General features: G+C 45.8%; 2 protein-coding genes across 2 annotated transcripts in view; both read left to right on the plus strand.

Moving 5' to 3' along the window:
- LOC147712229 (scavenger receptor cysteine-rich domain-containing protein DMBT1-like) overlaps nt 1-15,613 on the plus strand; it is a 1,653,398-nt gene that overhangs the window by 143,570 nt on the left and 1,494,215 nt on the right. The gene's annotated exons all lie outside the window — the stretch shown is intronic.
- Nucleotides 1-15,613, plus strand: part of LOC147712231 (scavenger receptor cysteine-rich domain-containing protein DMBT1-like) — a 66,107-nt gene that overhangs the window by 869 nt on the left and 49,625 nt on the right. The window contains exons 2-4 of the mRNA XM_086919272.1: nt 1,028-1,069; nt 2,814-2,837; nt 2,971-2,991. Coding sequence (XP_086775398.1) covers nt 1,028-1,069; nt 2,814-2,837; nt 2,971-2,991 — 87 coding nt within the window. The remainder of the gene's footprint in view (nt 1-1,027; nt 1,070-2,813; nt 2,838-2,970; nt 2,992-15,613) is intronic.

Consider the following 15,613-nt stretch of genomic DNA (forward strand, 5'->3'; position numbering starts at 1 on the left):
GTGGGAAAAAGTGTGTTTTAGACCCCCCCCCCCTTTTACCCCGCCCCTGTTTAGTGGATCACCCTGAAACTGTCCAGAAAGGAGCCGAGGTGGATGAACTGTTTCTTTTTGGGAATGTTTTGTGAAAATTCCTCAAATGGCACCAAAGTTATTAACAAAACAAACAATGCTCTTCATAGAGAAATGGATTCCTACATAACCACACAATAGCTACTGTGTAATACATAAATAGCCCGTTTGCAAAAAACGTTTTATGTAGCAATACAACAATAGTACTAAATAATATACAGATCAAAGCAATGGTATCCAAAGATGCACCCATGTAGATACAAAGCAAAACAGGGGTGAAAACACAATGTTGTTGATTTTGCAACAAGGTATTGAAGGAATTAAGAGGAACAAAGAGGTAAATTCAATAAAAAATACATTGAAGGGATTTCCTCACAACTCAGCCGCTGTGGTTCTTTGGTGCTCATTACAAGCAGCAAGCCAAATGTCTACCTCTGTGAAAACAGGAGTGTGCTCATGGATCGGAATCCTGAGCGTTGAGATATGTATCACAAATCTCGCTGTTTCCCCAGAACAGATTTCAGTAAGTCAAACTCTCCAAAATCATAAGGCCTTGGAAACAGGCAAAACGTGCTATATCTAGAGTTTTAAAGGCACATTATGCATGTTATGCCTATTACCTAAGTAAATAACATGGAAAAGAAGCATTTATCACACCTGGTAAATACCTCAACCTGAGGACAAGAGTGAATGTCTGTCAATGCTGTTCAGTCCTTCTGTAACTACCTGTCCTGCATACACTTCCTCACTCTTTGTATCTTACAACATTACTTGCTTTGAGTGCACCTGTGACATTGCTTCCCCCTCTATTGTATAGCGCTCCAGTGTTTTATAGCCAGGCATGTGCTATGCAAGCACCATAAATACTATCAAAAATCGATCAACTATTCTAAAAAATGTTCATGAAAAGGTAGGAGCTCAACTTCTTCAATCCTATCTATTATCCTCTCCTTTATAGCTCAACGGACCACTGCAAGTGGCAGAAACACAACTGTACCAGGTATGCCCTTTGTCATAATTATCATGTGTGAATGAATGAAAGAGCAAATCCTCGTATGCCTGCCATAGAAAACAACATGTCTAGATCTAGGGCTAGAATTCTGCAAATGAGGCACTAGGAAGAAATTGGGGACATTGCGGTCCAATGAGAGCTCTACGAAAGGTGACAAGAGAGACTTCACTGTGACCTTAAACTGCTGGAAGGTTGGCAGGGGCACAGAACACGTCATGTTATGGTACTTTGTGATTGTAATTGTATTTATATAGCACTTACTACCCCTGACGAGGCTTCAAGGCACTTTTTGGCATGTAGCACGCTACTCTGGAACCCAAAAGGACTAGTGGTGGATTAATATAGGGAATATGAATATAGTATTAGTGTTAGTATAGAGAGGTACAAGTTAATTTAAGCCGGAGGACTACAGTATTGAAGGGATGGAAAAGGGAAGAAAACCAAAAGTGCTAATTGGGAGATCATAGTATTAAATTGAGGTCTGGGATGAATAAAATAGAGGAGGGAAGAGCCTACAGAAAGGGATTAGGGAAAAAGAGAATCAGGGTAGAATCATACGGTTTGGGATGAGTCAAAAGATAGATACATGAGAGAGAATTTAGTTGGGGTGTTTGGGAGATGACAGCAGTAAACTGATGTTTTGGATGGGCCAGGAGCTGTAGAAGAGGGAGTAGTCTAGGAAGGTTTTTTTGGGGATAATAGTAGCAGGAAGGGTTTGGAATGATAGAGAGTGAAGATAGAGGATACATTGATAGAGGTGTAGGGTGATGGTGCACATTTGATCAAGTTTCAGTAGAACAGGTAAAATCACCCCCAAGACAGCCACAAGCAATATTTCGGTAAATCATTACGCAAAGAAAGGTTTTACTCTTTCTATGTAGAAATGTATGCTCCAATGATGGCCTAAAAGTGGGAAAAAACATGTGCTTGCTTTTCCAAGCAGGACTGAGCGAGGTAATGTGTATGTCATACCGTATTGGTGAACACACAGTCTCAAAATGCTGCTAGTGATGTAACTAGGCACATAATGGGGTACTGAGGGTTCGCCTTTGTGTAAGCCTTGTCCTGCTGGAAGACAACATGACAGGAACAATAAACAGCCTTAATGTCACTGATCATGGTACAATGTAATGCAAGTCACAGCTGTGAAATAGACACGTGAATGGACAAAAATCAATAGGCTCAAGTGTAGCTATTCCAAGGCCAGGTTTGAAAGTCCACATGTGAGTGTGTCTGTGTAACGCGGGGTAGAAGTGGCTGGCAAAGGATTTATAACATCGGTAACAACAGATAGCGAAGACATAGTCGGCAAATCTTTTCTTGCCATTCGACAAAATTAAACTAAAAATGTACATGCCTGATGCCTACACAGGTCAGAAACAAACAAACAATTTCGAAGGATTACACGCATGTATGACTCCACTGTGGACCACCGTGCAATCTTGCGATGAAATTCAGTCAAAGGTTTCATATGTGCAAAGAAAAATTACATTGATAGCTCAGTCTAAGTAGAGAGGCATCCACGCTTGGGAAAGAGTAGCTACGTCCATCCATATTTAGGCATCTGTAGCAGTAGATATGTAAATATCAAAACATTGTATCGATTTATTCTGTATAGTGGAAAGCTGAAGACCATGCTCAGTCAATCCTCCATGCTTTCAAGTTGTCGATTTCATTTAGCTAGTCTGCTTATAATTATAATTCAGTCATTTTCTTTGACTTATTTACTTAGGTACTGTCCAGAGCACTACTGTTGGTAAGTTGCCACATCCTTGTTTTTTGCTAATGCCTCTTAGCCTGCTCTGTTTGTCTGATGCTTCTTTAATGGAAGTACTCTTTAGTGTACTGCGTCTATTCATTTTGCCTTCTCTAATCTCTTATCCTCACAGCTCCTGCATTAAATATATCAGGTATGCCATTACCCCTACTTGTTTTATGAACCAATTTGTATGTTGATCACTGTGTATGAAATGTTTCTTGTACGATGTATTTGGTGTAAGCAGAGTGCCATCTCTGATCACCTCAGAGCGAAGAAACCAAAATAATGGCGCTTCAGGAGGAGTTGGCGGGAGTCTCAAGTTCACGCTAGAGCGGCTGAAAGAACCACAATCTGTTCCTTCGTCGAGGTGCTCATCCAAAGCATCCAATGCTAATGGAAAGCCCACAGTAACTGTCTGAGACAGCAAAATGGTCTTGAGACAAATCTACTCAATAAACAGTGACCTAACTAGAAGTGTGGCCATTGAGTAAACAAATTTAGTCCCAAAACAAACTACAGCATTGGATAGGGATTTCAGATTTCTATTAACGCAGTTTGTGCAAGCCAAGTATATTGTGTGCTGAAGAGAAAGAATCCGAAAAATGGTTGTAATGTATGCCCCCATGGGCATGGTGTAGTTGAAGGACTTCAAGTTTTCTGGAGACTTCCCCGAACTCATGAACCTAAAATGTCTGCTCTTTGCCAACTTCTATTCGCCCATCTTGTGCCGGTCCTTATGTTTGCATATGCCTTTGGTCAATAGCTAGGCAATTGAATTTGTTGGGTTGGGTAGGCTGGTAGAGGGGCACTGCCAGAGCATAGGAAGCACCACAAAAGGCTGCAAGAAAAAGGTGCTCCTGGAAGAGAGTTGAGGGATGTCAGAAGCCACTACCTTGACACTCAGGAAGCAACCGGAGTGATGTATTCTTCTCCCTCTCACCACCTCCACCACTGTCTAAATACACAAGAATAGGAGCTCCAGTGGTAGAGACCCAAAAAGGAGCATGGGGTAAGAGAGAAAAGAGAAACACTGCACTCTACCACTCTGACTGGCCACTTTTTCTGATCTTTGATGTCTTCAGCATGTGCTGGGTGCCTCAAGGCAAAAACTGATTTTTAATAATTTGTCAAGAATGTTGTGCACTTAACAACAATACTGAATGTATATATTTTAACAATATGTCTGTTTAACCAACTTTCTACCCGTTGATGCAGAAATTGGTATTACTGAAACTAAAAATGCGAGTGTTGTTCATCAACACTTATCTCTATGAGTAGGAGAGCTACCTGTCTCTGCACCCTGTATGAAAGACGAGTTGTAATTTCTACTTGACTTTTGAGTACCTGCAAGGTAACTAGCAAATATTAGTATTCTATCATTTCCACCATTGCAATTCTTATAAGCATTAATAGAATGCTAACAGTTCAAAAGGCATATTTACAAAGAATTAGCAGCGTTGCCCTAACTTAAGTATTCTTCCTGCTCCCTCACAGGTAAAACCTCTAGTGTAACATGGTTTGAAGTTTCTTTTCATAACACAGATCTACTCTCAGATTCTTACAACAGCTGTTGTTTGTGAAGAAAATCCTGGATCTGTGTAGCAAGGTCGTAGCTGCAGCAACATTGTATCACGACTGTCTTGCAAAGATACAGTGGGCTGCAGAGAACTTATAATCATGTATCTAAAATGATACCACATATCTCCAAAGCTCGCAAAAGTTCATGGCCTGCGCAGAAATGTAGTTTGTCATCAGGGTATTACCCTTTCTTTCCTGAGATAGACTTAGCATAAGCAGGTTTGGAGTGTCATTCCCTAAGTCTTAAGCAGTAAGATATACTTCTAGCTATGGTTCCTGACATGGGATATTGGGACACTGTTGTTATTTAACTACTTGGGCTAACAAACGTATGGGACTGGTAGCCTGGTACTACCGCACTAAAATATTGATATCACAGGGTCTTATATTTATTAGGTGTGGTATTTCTGGATGTCATGACCCTTTTCAGAGGTCCACGGGGCATGCAGGGGCTACTAGACTGTGGTAGTTCAGGCCTTTTACTCCTGATGCCCCAGGGCCCAACCTACTATGGATCTGAGCAACTGAGCCAAGTACCCTTCTTCACTTGACTCTCAGTGGTAGCTGTGGACGAGCAGTCACAGGCTCCCTCAGGGTGGAGTTGGTGGGGGGCAGTGTAAATAAAAGGGAGTGCACACAACTCATAACTCAAATGTCAAGTGAAACATTTACTTTTATAGGAATATTTTGTTTTGAACTTTACACTTTCAAAGAAATAACATACATTAGGAAAAACACAATCCTCTTAAGGTCGTGTCTCTGATAGTTGTCAGGAAAATTGTGTCCCACCATCTTCCTTATAACATGGTCGGAGTTATTCCACATTCACAGGTGGCCACATCCAGGGAATGCTCACTAATAGGCTGTACTCAAGAGTTCCCCTTTGACTCTTTAGGAATTAGTCAATAGTGTCCCTTGCTCACTTTGTCACTGGATTCAAGCTAGCCTGGCTGATGACGGCTGATTAGCCAGAAACCGGTCCCAGGATGCTTGTTTCCAGTCCAGGGAAGACATGGCTTGGCAGTTCGGGCTGGCCTGATCCCATGAGGCACAGGGTCAGACTGATTTGCATATGGCCATGTCTGAACTGGGGTGGCGGAGTGAGCTAAAGAATGATGATGGATTAAGCCCTGATCAGTTGACTGGGGGTGAGTGCTTGCATTGTTCAACACTCCGTCCATCATCCCCTTTGGTTTTGCTGTATCACTGTCACGAGAAAGGCCCCCAGGGCCCCTCAGGCCCAGTTTGAGTCTTACTCCAGCAGTATGGAATCGTTCAGCAGGGCAGCGAGTGCCCTCCCTGCAGGTATTCACACGTCCTAATCCTGTTTGGTGAAGTCAGGCCGCCTTTGGTAGATGCAGCAGCACATGGCGGGCGCTTGCTCTCTCTTCTCGAGCAGCGCTGCCAGCTAGTCCACTCCAGAGATCAGAGATGCTCCTGCTCCACGAAGACAAAGTAAGTCACTCTTCCCCTCACATGGGCAGGGGGATTCATTCCTTTGGCTCCCGACTGGAACCCAGTGAGGGTTCAACTTCTCCAGCTGCATGCTCCTTACAGGGTAATTAGTCAAGTGCAGGTCTTGTGCAAGCTTTACCCACCGGTCACAACTGCAATCTTCCACTTGGGAAATGACCTGAACATCTGGCAATGTTAGTATGGGCAGCCTCTTTTGGCATATGGATGTGCCTCAGTATTCTAGTTGGGATGTAGGCTCCTCTTGTGCACTCGCCCTTGCCATGGATGCCCCTCTTGTCATGTAGAGTAACTAATTAGGGCATACATTTCTTAATGCTCTGGCAGCAAATAGTTCAACAATGGCTCCCTCTGGCATTCAGGGTTACCTCAACAAGGCGATGCAGGTGATACAGCACTGATTACATGGCTCAGGTCAAGTCGGCCCTCTACTGGGAAACTGGGGTCGCCAGATTACTTGTGCACATGGGCAACTACCTTGTTCAGAGAGTTCTTTTGGTAGGGCTCCTGCCGGACCTCCCTCCTACCAATGCTCCCCTATTCCTCACAGGTCTCGCTGGTTTTGGCAAGCAGGCAGGCTCTGGTGTTTCAGTCTCAGGGGCACGTGATCTGGGCTTCCCTAGGTAGTGTTCCCTCACCCAGCAGTAGACTAGCAGACCTTTGCCTCTAGTCCTAGTCACAGGCAGAAGTCTTGCAGAGCTTTTCCTTCTCACACAACCCACATGTGGCAGATGACACATTTTGGGGTCTCAAACTCCTCTTCTTATAGTCCATTTTAAGACATTAAATGTGATTTAGGGTCTGAGCCTTTGAAGTTTTATGTTGAGGTGACCTGGGAGCTTTAGTGCCACTGCAATTGCTTTATAATTAACATTGTGTGCGTAAACCAAGCTCTTGCTGCCTGAGTATTTGTTTACTGGTTTATGCTCAGCCATTTTGTTGTGACCCCTTGCAGACCCTCCCTGCACCTTGATCCCGCCTCCCAACTGACCCTCCCACGCTCCGCCCCCCTCCACTATCTATATATGACAGTAGCTTTAACGCGCAGCGTCCACGCGCAGCGACCGCGCCCCATTCGCGCCGAAGGTGCGCCAAAGGTAAGCCCGTCTACGCCCGTCCGCGCCTGGACCGCGCCCAGCGCCAGACCCCCTGGCCCCCGTACCTCCCACACCACCCGCATTACTTACGATGCCACCACCCTCCTAGCCCTTATCCCCGGCCGTCTCCCCAACTGCGTCCAAGCCGCTCCTGGACACACCCATGGACCCTTCTCCTGCAACTCCTGCAAGTTCGACGGCACCAAGAACAACTCCTCATCTACGAACACACAACAGATATCCGACCCCAACCACCTACAATGCATCCTGCTCAACACCCGCTCAGTCCACAGGCACGTCATCGACCTCTGGAATCTACTAGACACCATCTCTCCGGACGTCGCCTTCCTAACAGAAACATGGATGAACGCCTCCTCAGCCCCAGACATCACCATTGCCATCCCAGAAGGCTATAAGATCATTCGTAAGGACCGTACCGGCCACACAGGAGGAGGCATCGCTATCGTCCATAAGAAATCCATCCGCATCTCAACCAGCTCAGACGTCAATCTCGCCAAAACTGAACACCTTCACTTCCAGATCCACATCGACCCCAAGACCACACTCAGAGGCACCCTCCTTTACAGGCCACCAGGACCCCGCGCACAATTTAGTGAAGACATCACGGACTTCATCACTCCACACGTGCTCCCCTTCGAGGATTACATCCTTTTGGGAGACTTCAACTTTCACCTTGAAAAGAACAACGACCGCAACACCTCCACCCTTCTGGACAACCTCGCCAACCTCGGACTCAAACAACTTGTCACTACCCCCACCCACACTCGACCCTATCTTCACCTCCAGCAAACATGTCTCCTTCAGCCACACCACAGCTCTCCTTTGGACTGACCACAGCTGCGTCCACTTTACCTACAAGAAGCCCACATCCAACAACCACCCCCAACCCACTCTGCAAAGAAACTGGAACAAAATCACCATCGACCAGATCTCCTCATCGCTTCTTCTAAACCCCCCAGCCCACTCCGCAAACCCCGACCAAGCAGCCACCAACCTCACCCAATGGTTATCCAACAGCGCCGACACCCTAGCACCACTGAAAAAACGACAAATCAAACTAGGCAGCAAGAAGGCCTCCTGGTTCAACGATGATCTTAAGAAATCCAACCCCTCAGCCAACTCTAACAACATCACCCCCTCTCAAGCCCTCTGCGACTCCCTAGCCTCATTCTTCCACAACAAAATTGCAGACATCCACAACAGCTTCGACAACCGACCCGATGACCAACCCACCCAACCCCCTGCAGGACCCCCACCCCCCTTGAACATCCTCAATGACTGGAAGCCAATCTCTACTGAGGACACCATCCGTCTGATGAACTCTATCCACTCAGGATCCCCCACAGACCCATGCCCTCACCACATCTTTAACAAAGCAGACTCCATTATAGCACCGCACCTCCGAGACGTCATCAACTGCTCCCTCAACTCCGCAACCTTCCCGGAAAGCTAGAAACATGCCGAACTCAGCGCCCTCCTGAAGAAACCCACAGCTGACCCCACCGAACTCAAAAACTACCGCCCTATCTCCCTCCTCCCATTTCCGGCCAAAGTCATCGAGAAAGCAGTCAACAACCAGCTCGCCGCATTCCTCGAAACCAACAAATCCCTCGACTCCTCACAATCCGGCTTCCGAGCCAAGCACAGCACTGAAACCGCCCTCATCGCAGCAACAGACGACATTCGAACTCTACTGGACAATGGAGACACAGTCGCCCTCATCCTCCTCGACCTCTCCGCAGCCTTCGACACGGTCTGCCATAGCACCCTTTTACAACGCCTCAGAAACGTCGGAATCCAAGGAAAAGCACTGGAATGGATCACCTCGTTCCTCACCAGAAGAACCCAGAGAGTCCGCCTTCCACCATTCAAGTCAGAGGCCACTGAAGTCACCTGCGGCGTACCACAAGGATCTTCACTCAGCCCCACCCTCTTCAACGTATACATGAGCACCCTCGCGGTCATCGCACGCCAACACAACCTCAACATCATCTCCTACGCCGATGACACTCAACTGATCCTATCTCTCACCAGAGACCCTAACACTGCCAAAACCAACCTGCACGAAGGAATGAAAGAAGTAGCCGACTGGATGAAGCACAGCCGTCTGAAACTGAACTCAGACAAAACAGAAGTCCTCATCCTACGCACCTCCCCCTCCGCCTGGAATGACTCTTGGTGGCCAGAAGCCCTTGGAAAAGCACCCATCCCGACGGACCACGCACGGAACCTGGGCATCATCCTGGATTCCTCCCTCTCGATGAACAGACAAGTCAACGCCGTTTCTTCATCTTGCTTCAACATTCTTCGCATGCTCAAAAAAATATTTCGTTGGATCCCCACCGAAACTAGAAAAACGGTCACCCATGCTCTGGTCACGAGCCGACTGGACTACGGAAACACCCTCTACGCCGGTACCACCGCAAAACTCCAGAAAAAACTCCAACGCATCCAAAACGCCTCAGCCAGGCTCATATTAGACATCCCGCGTAAAGAACACATCTCTGGTCACCTGAAAAACCTCCACTGGCTCCCCGTCAATAAGAGGATTACTTTCCGGCTCCTGACCCACGCATACAAAGCACTCTACGAAATCGGACCCGAATGCCTCAACACACGACTGTCCTTCCACACCCCCTCCCGCCAGCTACGATCCTCCAACCAAGCCCTTGCCACTGTACCTCGCATCAACAAAACCACCATGGGAGGTAGATCCTTCTCCTACCTGGCAGCTAAAACCTGGAACTCACTTCCCACTCACCTTCGCCTTACTCAGAACCACCTAGCATTCAGAAAGCAATTCAAAACGTGGATATTTGACAAGTAATTCCCCACCCTTCTTCAAGCGCCTTGAGACCCTCTGGGTATGTAGCGCGCTATATAAATTTATTGACTTGACTTGACTTGACTTAGTTTGATGTTTATATATTTTATTTTTCTTCTTCCTTCTTGAAAGGCTTTCTGTCACAGCAGCAAAGTCTCCGAAGTTGACAGACCCATAATACAGTTCATGGAAGTGAGCAAAGTACACACCTGGATGTCAGATACAGTAATACGTGCATCAAAAGGTTAACCCTGGGCTCCCTTTGATGAATCCATTAACAGACACATCTCCTTCATGAGATGTGTCCAGGACCCTTCCCTGTGATCTATCACTGAACCAAAGAGCACCCTTTTGAAGTGTAAAGAGGGTGTCTCTTCTTTCCTTACTCCTGTGTGTGCTCTACCCAGCACACAGGAATGCAGCATTACACAGTTCTGTTTGGGGGCGATTCCTCTACGCTTTATATATTCACCAGGCAGGCCTGGGCTTCCCAAAATGGACCTTAAGGTCCTCCATCTAATGTACCATGGCAGGCACATTAGCACTCAGTATGCATTCAAAGCACACTTATTTCTCAGCTCTATTATGCCCATGCACTATGCAATTACATACACGCATACATTCAGCACACACATATGGCCTAGGCATACTGCTCAGTACTGTAGCGGTTCTGTATTATCCAAGAGTGCTCTATTTGCAAACACACACTATCAGCACACACATTCACCATGTACGTGTTGCACAAAACCCTTCATGTATTGGACCTCATGCAAGCACACAAACACCCAGCTCATGCTGCCATTGGGTATGCACTGCACACCACTATATATTTTATATAATGTATTCCCAGCAGGCATACATACACTCCACAAATATAAGGTAAGTTACTTTTCCCCTCACAGGGGCAAGGGGGATTCAATCCTTCAGCTCCCTTTTGGAGCCCAGCGATGGTGCGATGTCTCCAGCGGCATCCTCCTTGCAGGAGAATTTGTCATGTGCAAGCTTCACCCGCCGATCACAATCGCAATCTTCTGACTGGGTAATGATCCAAACCTTTGCCAATGTTGGTAGTGAGGGCACCTTCTGACATACGGGGGTTGCCACTGCATTCCATTTGAGTTGAAGACTCCTCCGGTGCAATCGCACTCACAACGGCTGCCCTGCTTGGCATATGGAGTCACCGATTAAGACGTGCACAAGTATTGATGCTCTGGCAGCAGACAGTTTAACGGTGGACCTTTCCGGCATGCAGGGTCACCTCAACAAGCTGGTGCGGGCCTGGGACTTCCTCCATGGCACTTACTACATGACTTAGGTCACGATGGCCCTCTTCTGGTATACCAGGGTCGCCAAATCCCTCTTGCACTCGGGCAGCAACGTGATCTGTGCACAGTAGTTCCCTCACACCTTGCTCAAGGATTTCTTTTGTAGTGCTTCCTATTCGACCTTGCTGATTCCAATGCTTGCCTGTTCCTCACAGGGCACACTGGTCTTGGCATACATACACTCAGTACATGTACAAAACACAAATATATTGCACAGCACGGCTTCGTCCCTGTACTGTTCCTTTCCCAGGCACACATACATCTAGGCAGAGACACTACTCCTGCGCAGTGCATCCCTCCACATCTCCCTGATTAAGTGCAGGGGTGAGTTAGAGGATGTTGCTGTCCTAACACTGTATTAATCATATTGTTTCAACTTGAATTTCTGATATCATGGTAATGCTGTAATTCATCTGCTTCCAAGGGACTCACCTCAGAATATTGTTGTGTTTCTTCACCTCCTACGGGTTGTGGCAATTACTGTACATCTTTTAATCCCAGTTGCAGAGATAGTCTAGGGTTCAGTGGTATCATGTTGTTACTGGTACAGAAAGAGCAAGAATGACAGTAAAGCATTGATCTATTCTTTAATGCAGTTGGCATCTTTATTGGTTATGAATAGATCTGTATAAATTAATCTTTCTTTAAATGCCCGCCAATGCTGTTTCAGTAATATGGGTGACGTGTGCTATACAGCTCTCTTTGTTGTTCTAATAAAAGTTCATTATTTTACAGATTCTGAAAAGGTAACCCATATTAAGTTCCACAAGTTTAGCTTAGCTTAGCACCTAGCTGTGAGTGGCAGTGATACATGTTGAGGTAGAGAGGTAGAGAGAGAGTAATAGAGAGTAGAGAGTGAGTAGTAGAGAGTAGTAGAGAGTAGCAGAGAATAGGAGAGAGAGTAGCAGAGAGTGAGTAGTAGAGAGTGGTAGTGAGTAGTAGAGAGTGAGTAGTAAAAAGTGAGTAGTAGAGAGTAATAGAGAGTGAGTAGTAGAGAGTCAGTAGTAGAGAGTGAGTAGTAGAGAGTAGTAGAGAGTGAGTAGTAGTGTGAGTAGTAGAGAGTGAGTAGTAGAGAGTAGTGGAGAGTGAGTAATGGAGAGTAGTAGAGAGTGAGTAGTAGAGAGTGAGTAGTAGAGTGAGTAGCTGAGCGAGAGTAGTGGAGAGTGAGTAGTAGAGTGAGTAGTAGAGAGTAGTAGAGAGAGAGTAGTAGAGAGAGAGTAGTAGAGAGTGAGTAGTAGAGTAGTAGAGAGTGAGTAGTAGAGAGTAGTAGAGAGAGAGTAGTAGAGAGTGAGTAGTAGAGAGTAGTAGAGAGTGATTAGTAGAAAGTGAGTAGTAGAGAGAGTATTAGAGAGTGAGTAGTAGAGGGTATTAGAGAGTGAGTAGTAGAGAGTGAGTAGTAGAGAGAGAGTAGTAGAGAGTAGTAGAGAGTGAGTAGTAGAGTTAGAGTAAGTAGTAGAGAGTGAGTAGTAGAGTGAGTAGTAGAGAGCAAGTAGTAGAGAGCAAAGAGTAGAGAGTGTGTAGTAGAAAGTGAGTAGTAGAGAGTATTAGAGAGCGAGTAGTTGTGAGCGAGTAGTTGTGAGTGAGTAGTAGAGAGTGAGTAATAGAGAGTGAGTAATAGAGAGTGTGTAGTAGAGAGTGAGTAGTAGAGAGTGAATAGTGGAGAGTGAGTAGAAGAGAGAGTAGTAGTAGAGAGTGAGTAGTGAAGAGAGAGAGTAGTAGAGAGCGAATAGTAGAGTATTAGAGACTGAGTGGTAGAGAGTAGTAGAGTGAGTAGTAGAGTAGTAGAGTAGTCCGTCAGTGTCAGTCAGTGTCAGTCAGTGTTAGTCAGTGTCAGTCAGTCAGTGTCAGTCAGTGTCAGTCAGTCAGTCAGTGTCAGTCAATCAGTGTCAGTCAGTGTCAGTAAGTGTCACTCAGTGTCAAAGTCAGTCAATCAGTGTCAATCAGTCAGTGTCAGTCAGTCAGTGTCAGTCAGTCAGTGTCAGCTAGAGCAGCTCTGATGACCTGGTTCTCTGGCTCTAAAGCACCTCTGCTGACCTGGTTCTCTCACTCTAAAGCAGCTCTGCTGACCTGGTTTCTCTGGCTCTACAGCAGGTCAGCTGACCTGGTTCTCTGGCTGTAAAGTAGCTCTGCTGACCTAGTTCTTAGGCTAAAGAGCAGCTCTGCTGATCTGGTTCTCAGGCTCTACAACAGCTCTGCTGACCTGGTTCTCTCCCTCTAGAGCAGCTCTGCTGACCTGGTTCTCTCTCTCTAAAGCAGCTCTACTGACCAGGTTTCTCTGGCTCTACAGCAGCTCTGCTGACCTGGTTATCTGGCTCTAGAGCAGCTTTGCTGACCTGGTACTTACGTTCTAGAGCAGCTCTGCTGACCTGGTTCTCTGGCTCTAAAGCAGCTCTGCCGACTTGGTTCTATGGCTCTAAAGCAGCTCTGATGACCTGGTTCTCTGGCTCTAAAGCTGTTCTGCTGAACTAGTTCTCTGCCTCTAGAGCAGCTCTGCTGACCTGGATCTATGGCTCTAAAGCAGCTCTGCTGACCTGATTCTCTGGCTCCAGAGCAGCTCTGCTGACCTGGTTATCTGCTCTAAAGCAGTTCTACTGACCTGGTTCTCTCCCTGTAAAGCAGCTCTGCTGCCCTGGTTTCTCTGGCTCTACAGCAGCTCTGCTGACCTGGTTCTTGGCCTCTCGAGCAGCTCTGCTGACCTTGGTCTCTGGTCTAGAGCAGCTCAGCTGACCTGGTTCTCTGGTTCTAGAGCAGCTCTGCTGACCTTCTTCTTAGGCTCTAGAGCAGCTCTGCTGACCGGGTTCCACTGCTCTACAACAGCTCTGTTGACCTGGTTTCTCTGGCTCTACAGCTGCTCTGCTGACCCATTTTCTCTGGCTCTACAGCAGCTTTGCTGACCTCGTTCTCTGCGCTCACGATGCACGCACCGACTTCGCGAAAATATATTTAAAAATAATATAAGTTTATTATAAGTACAAATATATTATTTTTATGAATATCTTAGATAATCTCTTGCCCTAATATGTATATTAAAAACACATATATATAATTTTGGAACATACATTTTTTTTCGGAAATCATGCACGCAGCGCGCCCCAGCACGTATATGACGTCACGCGGGACCCGCCACTGCGCAATTGTGCATTAGTCGCGAATGCGCTGGAGCAGGAGTTGCAGACTGGTCGCATACCAATCGAGCACATCACGTAATATTAAATGTATATGATGTAACTGAAAAACACGCAGCCATCGCACACCGTACGTGGATCCTTCACAACTTTTCTAAAATAGCAGCTAGAATCCGCACCATGATGTGTACGCTTTGAGTGCACGACTCTGAAAAAAAATGGATTTTTTTAAAGAAAATAATATACATATTAAAAAAAAAATTAAAACAAAAAAATATTCAATATTTCAGTTAGAATTAAAAAAAAAATGTGTGCAATTTTCAGAAAAATGTATAATGTTATTTAATGAATAAAATATTTATAAATAAACAGTTAAACAACTGTAGAAAATTAGTACAAAAATAGGTATAACTACTATCACACTTAAAAATTAGCATTTAAAAAACCTTTGGAGATTAAAAATGCTCTGGGTTTATCATCAGTTTGCCCGCTCGAAGCCGAATGTTAAAGGGAAACCAATGAGCTCACTCGATCTCCCTATCCCAATCCCATTTTCTAAGCTCTTCAATTGCACAATAAACTTGTGAGGGTCCTGCCCTTCCTTCCTTCCGGGATCTGTAAAACTCTCAGGTTTTTCCTACGTGCTCGGTTTTCAAAATCGGCCAATTTCCATTGGGTGTCCCCCTTTATTGCACGAAGTGACTCAGTCATAGCCTTTTGTTTTGCGAGCTCATCCTCTATGTTTGCTATCCGAGTCTCTGCGTCGTTAAACCTGGACGTAAAGTCAGCTTGGGATTTGGTTAACCGACCCACCGAGTTCTGCAATTTACAACACAAATTCTGGAGTCTTTGACTCTCCTCCCTTGTTTCCTCGCCAAGAGACATGATTGACTGATATATCAGTGATAACGAAATTCCTCTTCCAAATGTTCCGTAGGTTCGTACACGGTTTGGTGATGTAGACTTTGCAACCCTTGTTATTTGTGGTTTGCTGAGAAGGCTGCCAACATCTTTCTTAGGTCAGGTACCTCTCACAGGCATGCGGGTGCTTCATCCACAAGCTCGTCAGCTCAATGACACACGGGAGTACTATTAAACAGGAACAGGGGTGGGAGCACACCACTTCACCTCCCAGCAAGGTTTGCCTCTGGCATTGTGCTAAATGCAGTTTCACTTCCTTGCTTGCTTCAAGAGTGTTCAAGTGTTTCGCCACAGTTGGCGCACATAGTGCTGATCTCTAGACACGTGTCCTGGTTCTTTAATCATCATCAGTAGAGATTACAGTCTTTCAAATGTGGGGTTTGCTGAGTAGTATGCCAACATCTTTCTC

The sequence above is a fragment of the Lissotriton vulgaris genome, chromosome 5 (assembly GCF_964263255.1).
Source record: "Lissotriton vulgaris chromosome 5, aLisVul1.2, whole genome shotgun sequence".
In the NCBI taxonomy this organism is placed as follows: Eukaryota; Metazoa; Chordata; class Amphibia; order Caudata; family Salamandridae; genus Lissotriton; species Lissotriton vulgaris.